This window comes from Chanodichthys erythropterus, chromosome 16, assembly GCF_024489055.1.
Source record: "Chanodichthys erythropterus isolate Z2021 chromosome 16, ASM2448905v1, whole genome shotgun sequence".
Lineage (NCBI taxonomy): Eukaryota > Metazoa > Chordata > Actinopteri > Cypriniformes > Xenocyprididae > Chanodichthys > Chanodichthys erythropterus.
In genome coordinates, this window is record NC_090236.1 from 16,135,953 (window position 1) to 16,151,782 (window position 15,830).

The 15,830-nt window shown below is 41.2% G+C and overlaps 1 protein-coding gene across 1 annotated transcript in view; it reads left to right on the plus strand.

Moving 5' to 3' along the window:
* Positions 1–15,830, plus strand: part of tmtopsa (teleost multiple tissue opsin a) — a 142,639-nt gene that overhangs the window by 19,072 nt on the left and 107,737 nt on the right. The window contains exon 2 of the mRNA XM_067363206.1: positions 13,541–13,869. Within this exon, the coding sequence (XP_067219307.1) occupies positions 13,541–13,869 (329 nt within the window). The remainder of the gene's footprint in view (positions 1–13,540; positions 13,870–15,830) is intronic.

The following is a 15,830-nucleotide window of genomic DNA, read 5'->3' on the forward strand; positions in this document are numbered from 1 at the left end:
TTTACAGAACCATTCACAACTTCAATCAATCTCTAAATTAAGTACCTGGAAATACATATAAATATCAACCTTTAAAACCAATTCTGCTAAATTATCAAAATATAGTACAGAATACATTTAATAAAAGGAATGAACATGCACATTTAAAGTATTAATCATTGTATATAACACTTTGTATGTCAAGTTACTTGAATTATAGGAAATGCAAGCTTATTATATCATTTAGAACATGCAAAAATATCTACATTAAAAGACAATTATTTTAGTATAGTTATTTTATACATATGCAGTAATTTTTTTTATCCAAAACGACTTACAAATTAGGAGTACAGTGGAATCAACAATAAGTGCAGTGACAATTTCCAGCTAGTCTTGCATAGTACACGTAGAAAGTTTTTTTTTTTTTTTTAGTTAAGCAGAAATAATGTCGTGTTCAAAAAAAAAAAAAAAAAAAAAAAAAAAATCTTTAGCAGTCTCTTTAAAATGGTTGGAGTTAGTCAAGTTATTCCACCAGCATGGAACAGTCCAGGTAAAGGTCAGTTTAAGTCATTTTGTGCCTCTTTGGGATGGCACCACAAGCTTCTGGAGGGTGTGTAAGTCTGAAGCAGTCAGTTTAGGTAAGAGGTGCAGAGCCAGTTATTTTTCTGTAAGCAAACATCAGTGCCTTGACTTTGATGCAAGTGGCCAAGAGAGCATTTCATTAGTCTAGTCTGGATTGAACAAGTGCTTGGATGACTTGGAGTGCTTGGAGTTGGGTAGTAGTTCAGATAGGAAGGCACTGATCTTCCCAATGTTGTACAAGGCAAATCTGCAAGATCGGGCAGTTCTAGCAGTGTGGTCTGTGAAATTTAACTGACCAATTATTACACAAATGATGGGTGGCTGAAACCACAAGCACTTCTGTCTTGGCAAGGTTGAGTTGAAGGTGAAGGTCGGAAAGGTTGACTTAGCTGCATCATATTACTATCTAGGGGTGTAAATGTCTATTCAACTGGAGTGAAACCAACTATACAGTGTATCCTATGATTCAGTACGTAATGAAAATTTACTCAGGCCACCAAAGATGAGCTTTTTGAAAGAAAAAATATATCTTTAAAAAATTATTATAAGACTTAATATATCCATGCTTTGTGTTTGCAAGCAGATGCGCTCAGAATATACAATTTATTATGTTGGTTATGGTTTCCCTTATAGGCCTATACAGTAAGGTGTACTGAGGCCTACAGGCTGATCACTGAATTCGATCAATGTCTTGATGTAGTTAGCCATGTTAGAGTGTTCAACGTTTAGCATTTCAAAAGCGATATAATAATTGCGGTACTACCACATATAGTATGAACGAAGACCTCATATAAACTTGAACAGACTTTATAAATATCTAATTTTTCTTGGTTTAAAACAGATGGAAAATTGAATGACACCTGCTGCAATTTTAAGTGTTGCTCCAAGTTACAGTATGTGACTGAACACCATTTAGAAATGCTAACATTATCTTTAAAACTATCAACAACACAAATTTGCAGCCACACAATATAAAATTTCACTCAAATGTAGAATGAGAATATTACCTCAGCCATTGATCGGTTGGTATGATGTCCGCTGTGGTCTTCTCGCTGAAAGGACGCATTATTTTTCCTCACACTCTGTTCCAAATGGATCGTCGGTGTGTTCAATGCTGCTGCTCATGGTTGCTCTTTACGATTGCTCTACACCAATATTAATCTTACGATCCACTTCGAGCCTAGCCTGAAATAAATTCAAATCACCCGCTCGCGCCATGGCTCGCCCTTCCATCATTATAACTAATATGGGCACTAACTAATATGTGCACTAACTAATATGGGCGGAGATCGGAGATCGGAGCGATCAGAGACCGCTGATCGCCCAGAGTCACGTCTACGCTGATCGCCCAGAGTCACGTCACGTCTACGCTGATCGCTCAGAGTCACGTCACGGTCCTGCCTGAGAGCGGAGAGGATTGCGATCCAGCACGAATGATCCTCCACTGACTACAGCACGAGCAGTTGGCATTCCGAAACTCTCAAGCCAGCTGGCCGCTTCGCACTCAAGTCAGCTGGCCGCTTCGCTCTCAAGCCCGGCGGCCGCTTCGCACTCAAGTCAGCCGGCCGCTTCGCTCTCAAGCCCGGCGCCCGCTTCGCACTCAAGCCCGGTGGCCGCTTCGCACTCAAGTCAGCCGGCCGCTTCGCTCTCAAGCCCGGCGCCCGCTTCGCACTCAAGCCGGGCGGGCGCTACGCTCTCAATTTCATCTGTTTCAACGCTCTCAACTTTGTCTGTTTCAACGCTCTCAAGTTCGTCTATTGCAACGCTCTCAAGTTCGCCGGTTACTATGGACTCATGTTCACTGGTTGTAACGCACTCAGACGCCCTGGACGCGAAGGACAAAAGGGCTGCTTTGCCAGTGCCCACAGGCAAGATGGCCGCCCCTGCGGTGCGTAAGGATGCAGGGGAAGTTCCAGCCACTGAGTTCGCTCCAGAACCCACTCCAACCAGTGAACCATCGCCTCACCCTCTGTAGCGTCTGGACCAATCAGCCACACAATTATTCATGGTATTCAATGAATTACCCATAAACTCACTCTCACTATCAAAGTTCTCTGAACTCATCCCCCTAAAACTGCAACCAACATCCCAAGTGTAGCTAGCACACAGGCACAACTAGGTGTCCTGTTACAGTTATATGGTACTTTTATGATCCATAAGAATGCTGTAGAGACTAGTGACTCATCCTTCCTGAGAAGGACAAATAAACTCTCTTAATCCTACGTATTCTCTATATAACCACTTGGGAAATGTATAAACATGTATCCAAGTTTCCCATCTCATGACTTTCCTTTTATAGGCTTTATTCTATGTATTAATTCTCTCTTTTGAACTATTTTGGTATTAATGTTCCATAGTTGCAAATGTATAGTTAACTGAGATCACATTGGCAGCATGCTTGGTATCTACGGACTCCAACTTTCATTTCCTATTTGGTAATTTATGTTACATGTTACTAACTCTGTGACACATTAGTATTATAAGAATCTAGAGGGTTCTTCTCTCAAACATCCAATCCAGTGTCTTATGCTAATATCTTGCTACAGAACAAAGACTCGTAAAACTTCCCTCCGAGGAGGCAACTCCTTATTGGCTCAGACACCTTAAGAGGGTGTGATGTCTCCACCCCTTATATTCATGGATCACAAGATAAAACCTCTCTCTTCCTGCTCTTCCTCCTCTTCTTCTCTTTTGCTGATGAATGCTGACGTCAAGATGCTTTAAGAAGCTAGAAGCTTCTAAGGAACCCCAAGCTTGTGCCAGGCCTCGGCCTAGACCTTCCATTCACCAAAGATCCTCTGAATCCAGCCGGTTCTCTTTCGTCAAGAAAATATCAGCAAAGATTCAACAGGAGCCTCCACAAATTGCATCAGGACAGTTTTAATTCAACTTGGAGAGACATGCAAGTATCAAACTTAGTCTCATTATCGGATACATTGAGTATCCTTACCCCTTTTAAAGAAGGGCCTGTTAAAACTAAACTGATGGTTTGCTCAAGGCTGTTGATCTGCTGAATGTCCAACAATGCTGTAACTTCTTGCTTCCTGTACTCTGCTTTCTCTCTCTCTCTTGGTAAACTGTATGCATGTATGTGTGTGAATGTTAGAGTAGTTTAAGCGTTTAGTCTAGTTAATAAAGTCTTGTTCATGTCACACGTAAGGTTGTCCGTGTTTTGCGCTCATGTACGGGAGTCCCTATTCATGTCGGTCCTGACTACAGGCTTTTAGTAGAATAAGATTGTTATTTCCCATAACCTGGAAATGAACATTTCTTAGTTAATAAACAATTAACACTGTGTGTTCATTGAACAACAGGTTAATTGATTGTAATATTAATTTTATTACATTAAGTTAATTTTATTGACTGATTAAAATATTAATAATTAATTATAACTAGTTATGATTAATTATTCATATTTATTTTGAGCTAATTTGCTACAAATGGTGGAGAATGCGGCATGAATAAACAAAGGTTATGAGCTTAAACCACTGTCAACTTAAAAGTGTGCATTTGATAATTCCAGTCAGAATATGTCAGACGATGTGCATTTTGGTCACTAATTGCTGGCTTGTTAGATGCTGATAAAGTGATAGCTTGAATTGACATCTCTACTGTAACTGAAAGAGTCTACTCTTAAGACATTTTAGCATATGTTCAAATGGTATCAGTGTAAAGTTAATCTGATTTTAGCGAAGAAATCCTAATCTCAGTATTAGAGCGTAAGCCTGTGTTGACGAAGGAATCTCAGCTCAGCGGCATGTAAACTGTACCAGAATTGATTATTCTGCTTTGGTTGGAGAAATACCAATTGCAGTATTGCTTAACCTGTTTCTGATGAATGAATCTCAGTACAGTGTTATATAAATGTAGATTTGGGTAATGCTCCCTTTTATAGTTAAGATTGATGTCATTCATCTAAACTTTGGCTGCATCTACAAGCATAGCTACCTCTTGACCAAAACTGTGTTTCACTCGCTGAAAGGAATATCAGTATACCTGCACAAGACGGACTTAACTATATATGCTTAAACAAGCTTTGACTTACAGCAAACTGTGTAATTACCCTTTAAACAAGTACAAGACGTTGTTTAAAGTAGAGAGAAGAGTTTACATGAGTAAAATTTGCAAATGCCAAAACATATTTGCATTTTACTGAATGTAATATCAAGTTTTTTGAAAATCTGAAAGTATAAGCGTCACATTTTAACTCTGTACGCAACTAGTTTGAAATGAACAGACAGTCTTCATGAACTGTTTGAATTGCTGTGGTGTGCATTGGTTCCCATGACAACGACTTGTCACAGGAAGTGCTAACTCATCACCTTGTGATGCCATGGTGTAAACAAACCAGGCTAGGTCGCTAAGCTAACCCTACCTAGCAACCCTTCCGCTCAGGCTAAGCTAACTAATAGCTTCTACAGTTAGTGGTTAGCATCATTTACGTGAAGCCTTTAACTATAGCTTGTGTGTATGCAGTGTGAACTGATCTAAACCAATTTCCCTTAACCATATTCCTGGTTTTCTGATTTCTCTCTTTCCTTACCTTTAATTCTTCTCAGCTAATTTAGAATCTAAATTTAATTACATGTAAACTGTTTAACTAAAGAAGAATTCTAGGATTTATTGAGATTTTTCAATAGCACGTTGACTAAACTTCTGGGAGGGACACACACATGGTGTGGTCCTGAACACGCTGCAGCTGTGACCAACTATACAGTGATTTCCAAAGCTAATCTAATTGTTAATCACTAGTGCTATTGACTATTCCCAATACCAAGTCATTCTGCTGTTTTAATCACTTCTTTAAATATTTTATTGGTTTTAATTATAATAGCAGTCAGCTATTTGTTTTTACTAGAATTATTTCTTTCATCTATGTGATTTATTTACATTTTCCTGTTTAGTCTTGTGTGGTTTAATTTCCCAATATAACCACAAGCAACTAGACATACTCTCCTTCTTGATTTTGTTTATTTACAACAGTTGCTTCAATTTTATGAGCCAGTTACAAAGGAATCCGAATGATTGCTATGGCATAATTTTGAGCACCACTAATAAGCACAATCTAATAGGAAAGCTCTCCTCTTCCTCTCTCTTTCTCTTTTCCATTTGTTCAGAGGTCAAGCCTGTTGTGAGCCATCAGTAAGAAATACTAAGAAATAATTTGACCACAAGAACCATCTTAAGTCATTTATTAAACCTAGCTGTATTTTATACACCTGGCTGCTCACTGTGCCTTTAGCCCTAAATTCTGTTTGATCTTGCTGTAGTCTCTTGCCCTTACTCTCACCACAAGCGTGCCTAAATGTTGCAGATGCTCAGCCTAACTGCCCAGATGGCAGACCAAAAGGACTGGCTATGTGTCGTGAGGAACACCCTCCTAACCAGTGCTGCTGATCAATTACAGCACCAGAGCCAAAAGCAACTGGACAAAGATGGAAGAGAAGTAAAGGCAGATGACTCAAACCAGAGGTGTGATCACAATTATCTGACTGAAGTCAACTTCTTCTTGGCCCACATCCTCGCTGTTTTGAAACAGGAGGTGAACAACCTCAAACTCCAGATCACAGAGACTCACAAGGAGCTGATGCATGCTAAAAGCCACATAGACCAGCTAGAGATGGAGGCTCGGGACAGACACAAGGACCCTGACAGAATAGAGACACAGAAGAAAAGAGAACTGAGACTCTCTTACCTGCAGCAAACAGAACCACTGCAGGAGAAACGTCTCACTTCACCGCATGGAGTCAGCAGAAGAACCTCCCCCAGCCAAGCACAGAGGTACAGAGGGGGAGGCCAAAGCCTTCTGCTTGACACCTTATCAGCTATTTTCCTGAAATCCTCTGCAGCTGCAGAAGGAGAAGGATTAATTCAGACAGACCCAGGTACCAGACCTACCACAGGGAGAAGCCAGGGATGGGAGCATCCTCTTCCTGCAGACACAGCAGGATCTCCAACAGCAGGCAGCACAAGGACGACTGGACACGCCTGCATCGGACCTGCAGGAGCTTCTAACGCTAGTAAGATAGCTCCTTGAACAGTTCTTACCTGAGGAGTACTCAGAAGTAGAAGCTTCTGACCACTCACACAACACCAGCTCAGAGACCTGAGCTTGTCTACTGTCTACATCAACCGCAATGGAACGACCACCACTCCAAGAGACACATACAACCAGAGCCCATCACAGCCTTCCAGTCTTGTGTGCCAGTGGTGTGTCTGATCTCTCTACACCTTCAACGTCGTTCGCTGTTGTCCATAGAAAGAACAACAACGATCGAAAGGGGGGGATGTAGCGTCTGGACCAATCAGCCACACAATTATTCATGGTATTCAATGAATTACCCATAAACTCACTCTCACTATCAAAGTTCTCTGAACTCATCCCCCTAAAACTGCAACCAACATCCCAAGTGTAGCTAGCACACAGGCACAACTAGGTGTCCTGTTACAGTTATATGGTACTTTTATGATCCATAAGAATGCTGTAGAGACTAGTGACTCATCCTTCCTGAGAAGGACAAATAAACTCTCTTAATCCTACGTATTCTCTATATAACCACTTGGGAAATGTATAAACATGTATCCAAGTTTCCCATCTCATGACTTTCCTTTTATAGGCTTTATTCTATGTATTAATTCTCTCTTTTGAACTATTTTGGTATTAATGTTCCATAGTTGCAAATGTATAGTTAACTGAGATCACATTGGCAGCATGCTTGGTATCTACGGACTCCAACTTTCATTTCCTATTTGGTAATTTATGTTACATGTTACTAACTCTGTGACACATTAGTATTATAAGAATCTAGAGGGTTCTTCTCTCAAACATCCAATCCAGTGTCTTATGCTAATATCTTGCTACAGAACAAAGACTCGTAAAACTTCCCTCCGAGGAGGCAACTCCTTATTGGCTCAGACACCTTAAGAGGGTGTGATGTCTCCACCCCTTATATTCATGGATCACAAGATAAAACCTCTCTTCCTGCTCTTCCTCCTCTTCTTCTCTTTTGCTGATGAATGCTGACGTCAAGATGCTTTAAGAAGCTAGAAGCTTCTAAGGAACCCCAAGCTTGTGCCAGGCCTCGGCCTAGACCTTCCATTCACCAAAGATCCTCTGAATCCAGCCGGTTCTCTTTCGTCAAGAAAATATCAGCAAAGATTCAACAGGAGCCTCCACAAATTGCATCAGGACAGTTTTAATTCAACTTGGAGAGACATGCAAGTATCAAACTTAGTCTCATTATCGGATACATTGAGTATCCTTACCCCTTTTAAAGAAGGGCCTGTTAAAACTAAACTGATGGTTTGCTCAAGGCTGTTGATCTGCTGAATGTCCAACAATGCTGTAACTTCTTGCTTCCTGTACTCTGCTTTCTCTCTCTCTCTTGGTAAACTGTATGCATGTATGTGTGTGAATGTTAGAGTAGTTTAAGCGTTTAGTCTAGTTAATAAAGTCTTGTTCATGTCACACGTAAGGTTGTCCGTGTTTTGCGCTCATGTACGGGAGTCCCTATTCATGTCGGTCCTGACTACAGGCTTTTAGTAGAATAAGATTGTTATTTCCCATAACCTGGAAATGAACATTTCTTAGTTAATAAACAATTAACACTGTGTGTTCATTGAACAACAGGTTAATTGATTGTAATATTAATTTTATTACATTAAGTTAATTTTATTGACTGATTAAAATATTAATAATTAATTATAACTAGTTATGATTAATTATTCATATTTATTTTGAGCTAATTTGCTACACCTCTGAAAAGGAGGAGGAGGAGAAGGGCATCCTCCTCTCCTCAAGATGCGGACGCCCTTCAAGAGGCCGCTGTGGGCCTGGAGACCACTCCAGAGGTCTCTCTTGCTCCACCCCTGCCGGCGCCACCTGTGCTCCTCGCCCTGCTGGCGCCACCTGTGCTCCTCGCCCTGCCGGCGCCGCCACCCGAGCTCCTTGCCTGCAAACCCACCACGATCTCCGTTGATCTCCCCAAGAATTTTTTTTGGGGGGGCAGTATTCCTGAGGGTGGGGAGCTTGTGGGTGGGGAGCTTGTGGGTGGGGAGCTTGTGGGTGGGGACCCTGCCCAGTCACTTCTGTCATGGCCATTTATGGACTGTAGCCCACTAGGGCCATTCATGGACTGTAGCCCACTTGGGCCATGTATGGACTCATTGCTGCGGCTGCCCAATCCGCCTGACCTGCCGTGGCTGCCCAAGCCGCATGACCTGCCGTGGTTACCTGAGCCACCTGACCTGCCGTGGTTGCCCAAGCCACCTGACCTGCCGTGGCTGCCCAAGCCGCCTGACCCGCCGTGGCTGCCTGAGCCACCTGACCCACCGTGGCTTTCTGATACCCCTGACCCGCCGTGGCTTTCTGATACCCCTGACCCGCCGTGGCTGCCCGAGGCTCCTGACCTGCCGTGGCTGCCTGAGCCACCTGACCCACCGTGGCTTTCTGATACCCCTGACCCGCCGTGGCTTTCTGATACCCCTGACCCGCCGTGGCTGCCCGAGGCTCCTGACCTTCCGTGGCTGCCTGAGCCACCTGACCCACCGTGGCTTTCTGATACCCCTGACCCGCCGTGGCTGCCCGAGGCTCCTGACCCGCCATGGCTGCCTGTGGCTCCTGACCCGCCGTGGCTGCCCGTAGCACCTGACCCGCCATGGCTGTCCTGGAACCTGCATCGGAGATTCCGTTCCTGTCAACCGTCAGATCTCCAATGCACCCACCCCCCCTCCCTTATTGGTGTCATCTACGGCGCGAGGACGCGCCTTCCGGGAGGGGGGCGTTATGTCACGATCACCGTCTGCCCCTGTCAAGTTCCGGACTACATTTCCCATCATCCCCCCTGTCAATCACATGCACTCACTCCACCTATCACCTGTTGCCACCCTAGCACACCACACTGATCACCACACCCAGCTGCAGCTCATTATCAGGACTATAAAGGACACACACACACACACTACCTCTTTGCGAGGTCTTGATTACTCTTGTGTCAATTCTGAGCGTTTGTATCCTGTCTGCCTGTCTGTTATTGATCCCTGCCTGTTTCCGGTTTATGATTCTCTGCCTTCTGCCTTTGGACTGTTTATTGTTATCTGGACTGTGAACGATATCTGCCTGCCCTGATCTACTGCCTGTACCCTGACTACGATTCTGCCTGTCCCTTGCTGTTCCTGTTTGTTCCTGATTGACCCTGCCTGTACGACCACGCTCACTGTAAATAAAAGCTGCAAATGGATCTCTGCCTCAGTCCCGCTTCGTAACAGATACACAATGAACAAACTGCTGTTTGCTCGCAATTATATAGTGTCTCGCTATATATATATATATATATATATATATATATATATATATATATATATATATATATATAATATATATATATACACACACAGTAGGTATGGAAAATATTCAGACCCCCTTAAATTTTTCACTCTTTGTTATATTGCAGCCATTTGCTAAAAACATTTAAGTTCATTTTTTTTTCCTAATTAATGTATACACAGCACCCCATATTGACAGAATAACACAGAATTGTTGACATTTTTGCATATTTATTAAAAAAGAAAAACTGAAATATCACATGGTCCTAAGTATTCAGACCCTTTGCTCAGTATTTAGTAGAAGCACCCTTTTGATCTAATACAGCTATGAGTCTTTTTGGGAAAGATGCAACAAGTTTTTTGCACCTGGATTTGGGGATCCTCTGCCATTCCTTCTTGCAGATCCTCTCCAGTTCTGTCAGGTTAGATGGTAAACGTTGGTGGACAGCCATTTTTAGGTCTCTCCAGAGATGCTCAAGATGCTCAATTGGGTTTAAGTCAGGGCTCTGGCTGGGCCATTCAAGAACAGTCATGGAGTTGTTGTGAAGCCACTCCTTCATTTTAGCTGTGTGCTTAGGGTCATTGTCTTGTTGGAAGGTAAAATTTCGGCCCAGTCTGAGGTCCTGAGCACTCTGGAGAAGGTTTTTGCCCAGGATATCCCTGTACTTGGCCGCATTCATCTTTCCCTCAATTGCAACCAGTTGCCCTGTCCCTGCAGCTGAAAAACACCTCCACAGCACCACCAGCATGCTTCACTGTCACCAGCATGCTTCACTGTTGGGACTGTATTGTGATGAGCAGTGCCTGGTTTTCTCCACACATACCGCTTAGAATTAAGGCCAAAAGTTATATCTCGGTCTCATCAGACCAGAGAATCTTATTTCTCACCATCTTGGTAAACTCCATGTGGGCTTTCATGTGTCTTGCACTGAGGAGAGGCTTCCATCGGGCCACTCTGGCTTAAAGCCCCAACTGGTGGAGGGCTGCAGTGATGGTTGACTTTCTACAACTTTCTCCCATCTTCCGACTGCATCTCTTCTTCTTTACCTCTGTCACCAAGGCTCTTCTCCCCCGATAGCTCCCTGACGACCAGCTCTAGGAAGGGTTCTTGTCGTCCCAAACGTCTTCCATTTAAGGATTATGGAGGCCACTGTGCTCTTAGGAACCTTATGTGCAGCAGATTTTTTTTTTTTTTGTAACCTTGGCTAGATCTGTGCCTTGCCAAAATTCTGTCTCTGAGCTCTTCAGGCAGTTCCTTTGACCTCATGATTCGCATTTGGCCTGAGATGCACGGTGAGCTGTAAGGTCTTATATAGACAGGTGTGTGGCTTTCCTGATCAAGTCCAATCAGTACAATCAAACACAGCTGGACTCAAATGAAGGTGTAGAACCATCTCAAGGATGATCAGAAGAAATGGACAGCACCTGAGTTAAATATATGAGTGTCACAGCAAAGGGTCTGAATACTTAGGACCATGTGAAAGTTCAATTTTTCCTTTTTTAATAAATCTGCAAAAATGTCAACAATTCTGTGTTTTTCTGTCAATATGGGGTGCTGTGTGTACATTAATGAGAAAAAAAAAGAACTTAAATGATTTTAGCAAATGGCTGCAATATAACAAAGAGTGAAAAAATTTAATATATATATATATATATATATAATATATATAAATATATATATATATATATATATAGGTGCTTTTGATATTCTTGTCCTCAAACAAAGAGATCTCTATATAAATGCAGACAGACAACACCAAATAAGACACACGATACACAGAGCACTTGCTGAAGATACAGAAGCTAGCGTTCTTTGTTCTGAGTATGCTTTATAGTTTCCTGGTCACCCACCTATGACGTTCCATCAAGCCATTGGACCAATTTCACGAGTGCCTCACAACATAATCACGCAGAGGCATTCCCAAAAGCGTCTTGAAGCAGCTTGAGTTCCCATGAAAGTGAACCATGGTAATCATCAGACCAGTGCATCTTGAGACCTAAAGACCAAGATATTTTCCCTAGATTTTGAGAGATGGACTATTTGGTTTAATGGCATGGTCTAGTGGTTTAGAAGATCAGAAGTCGGGCTGTAGAAGGATTAGATTTTGGGTGAGCTCCATTGCGGTCATGCCCTTGAGCTGGTTAATTCAGTTTATATATTATGCCCTCCCTATCACTCCATCACAATATCTACAGCAGGTCTTCACTAACCCTAAAACTCTCATTAAGTGAGAGTGGTATTGTGAGGGACTTGAGTATGAAAAATAATGAAAAAGCCTTTGAGATTTAATTGTTCTACAGAATCTCTGTCCTGCTTTTATGGACCAAGAAATCAAAGTGTTCCACTTTAACAGATGCAATAGGGTATTTACCATGATTACTTTATTAATTGTAGCATCTTTGCAAAATTAAATACATACTTGACTGTACATTGCTCCAAATCAAATTAAACTAACTAAAACAAATTAAACCACCTTTACCTGACAAAGTTAATCAGGTTAGCTCACCTGATTAAAAAAATAAAATAAAATAAATAAATAAAAAAAATTTCCTTTATCATTTAGTCAACTTCATGTCGTTCCAAACCCATAAGACTTTCATTCCTCTCAGACCATAAACAAAGAATATTTTTAATATATTTTTAATCTCTATTCATTTTGTTCAATTCCACGCAAACAACATTTTCAAGCTTCAAAAGGTGCATTAAGACACGGTAAAAGTAATCCATATCAAGCAGTTTAATCAAGTCTTCTGAAGCTATGATTACTTTATATTATGAACGGTTAATGTAGATTTTTATTCACATTTAAACACTGATCAACATACACAGACCTCATCAAATATGGTAAGCGGAAGCTCAAACATCTCATGAACACTAATGGCTTTAAATAATCTGATTTTAGAACATAATGCATTAGTTACCTGCACTTTCATATCCATTAATCTGGTTAATGTTTGGAAAAGTGGTGCATGATGTTCCATCAGGTCAGTTACAGGCTTCATGATTAAAATTACAACACTACTTCTGTCCACTTCAATGATAAGAGAACATCAATAAGAGGTAATGTTGAATCTCAGAACTGTTAACTGATTCCCTTGACATATGTAAACACTTGGCCCTGTGGTGCTCTCAAAACACCAGTGGATGACACAAAACATGGAGAGGGGAACTTGGGAACTTGGGAACTTTTTAAACTTTTTAAACTTTTTAAACTTTTTAAATTATTTTTGCAGTATTGTAATTTATGTAGTGGCACAAAAATTACACACTTAAGCTTTAAGAGATGGCTTGTGGATCGCTTTCACCTAAAATTGTACAACAAACAAAAAATATGAATAAAGAATCAGAGCCTCACTTACCAGACAACTGAACTCTGCCAACATACTTTTTGAGCTGCTGTTTATCAGTCAGTGCCAGTCTTGAATTAATAGTAAGACATGAGTTCTGTTCGTCTTTTCTATGCCTGCTTAAAAAAAAAAAAAAAAAAAAAAAAAAAAAAACTCTGCGTGAGCAGCCTGTTGGTAATGGAATGTCACATTTGATATAACATTATATATATATATATATATATATATATATATATATATATATATATAATTTTTTTTTTCTTAAATTACTATTATTATTTATTATTTATTTATTTATTTTTTGCAGGCATTGTGTCTCTTGTCTCCCTGGCCGTGCTATCATACGAACGCTACTGTACGATGATGGGCTCCACCGAAGCTGATGCCACCAACTACAGGAAGGTGGCCAGTGGGGTAGTGATGTCCTGGGTTTACTCTTTAATCTGGACTTTGCCCCCTCTGTTTGGTTGGAGCCGCTATGGCCCAGAAGGCCCTGGGACCACCTGCTCTGTAGACTGGACAACCAAGACAGCCAATAACATCTCTTACATCATTTGCCTCTTTATTTTTTGCCTGATTATCCCCTTCCTGGTTATTATCTTCTGCTATGGTAAGCTGCTGCATGCCATTAAACAGGTGAGTGAAACACTGTCCACTGTCATTGGTTTTCTGAAAACAGTTTTTCTTCTAAACTTTTGCATTTGTCCTTAGTATTTCAGTATTTGATTAAGGTTAGGATGTTTGTCATTTAGCAGCTGCTTATAGTCCACCTGGGGTTATGTTCCTTGTGCAAGGGCACAGTGCTGGTAGGGGATCTCAATAACTTTCCAGTTCTGGATGCCAGCCAAGATCCCTAAAGGAAAAGTTCACCCCAAAATGAAAAGTTTTATCTTCTTTTTCAATATCTTGTTTTACATCCATCAAGCTCTGAAAAACCCAAACCCATAACAATAACACAATAAAAGCACCATAAAAGTGGCCCATATGCATATTGCATTTTATTTTACGATTTCACTGGAATAGAAAGCGCTCAGATGAGAGATGAGAAATTATATGCCAATTGTGTGCGTGCCGACCAGAGGCCCAATGAGGTAAGGCTAATAATGTAACAGACAATTTTTAACTGGTGGTAAGAGTAGTGAAACAACCTATTATACCTTGATGCAGTCACTTTTTTAGCAAACATGAAGTGTCTATTTAAAGTGCATCAAAATATTTTTTTTTTCTGCAGTCCACTCAGAAATGACATGTAGTCTAAACGCATCCCACCAGTTACTGAAATTTGGCATTTTTCAGATCTGAGACAGTCTTGCATATTTACTTCCTGATGCTTGCATGTGCTCTCAAGTGGCCAATACCACAAGTGTGTGTATTGAGACAGGACCTACTTGAAACTTCCAGTTAGGTGTGTTGGAGCAAGTTGAGGTTGAACTCTACAGGAAGTTTGTCTTCCAAAAGCAGGATTGGACCCTGATTTAGATGGTCATAAGAAAAATGTCACAATGAAATCATGGAAACCCAAGTGAACATCTCAGATTAAAATGCTTCATTTTACAATAAACCATCATTTTACAACTTCAGTCCTCTAGGGATCCACCACTCTGCATATTTTGTATGTCTTTATTTAAAGGGTTAGTTCACCCACAAATTAAAGCATAGCCGTAAGAGCGTCGCTCATCTTCGGAACACAAATTAAGATATTTTTGATTAAATCAGAGGTCTCAAACTCAAAATGGCTGGGGGCCGTTGCTGTGATTGACACCTCATAGGAAGGCCATTGTAACATGCAAGCACAAGAAAGCACAAAAATTCTGAAAAATTTACTTTCCTTTGCATTATTTCTCATTTACTTCAAATTTCATTACTAAAATATGTTTTTGCCATACTTAAAAAATGTAAACAGCAGTCTCTCTATCATTGTTACATATACAGTATTAGTTTTTAACAGATATGCAAATATTTTCCTTTACTTTATTTTAGCTTAAATAACATCAAAATCTGGCACTGGACAATACTGTACTGAACAAACGCAATCCCTGAATACATTTGTACACTATTCTACTTCTTGCCAGACACCTGCAGCGCTTCTGCTCAGCCGAGCCACATTTGCCCACTATGCCGTTTGGGCATAGGTAACGTTTATTGGTGGCATCGGCGCATTTCGGTGGTTTAAATCAACACTCGCGACTTGCGCACGTGCACGCGACAAGAGCGCAGTTCATGGTTGCATAGCAATGACAGACGCCACAGGAGCGAAATCGCTTTGGAAAGAAGGAAAGAGCGGCGCGGCCGCTTATGTGACGCGATTTGTGAATGGCCTCTTAGAACGGCTTTCTTTGCATATCAGACAGGTAGTGTTTCCAGTAAACTCCACGAAAAAATACTGCAATGTCCATCTTTCTTGGAACTGTCTGTGTTCCTGATCCACTTTCCTTTTCAGTTTGGGCATAAATGGCCCATGGGCCGGCAGTTTGAGACCACTGGATTAAATCCAAGAAGTGTATGACTCCTCCATAGACAGCAATTTACCACCACTTTCAAGGTCCAGAAAGGTATTAAAGACCAGTGTTGGGTGTAATGCATTACAAGTAACTTGT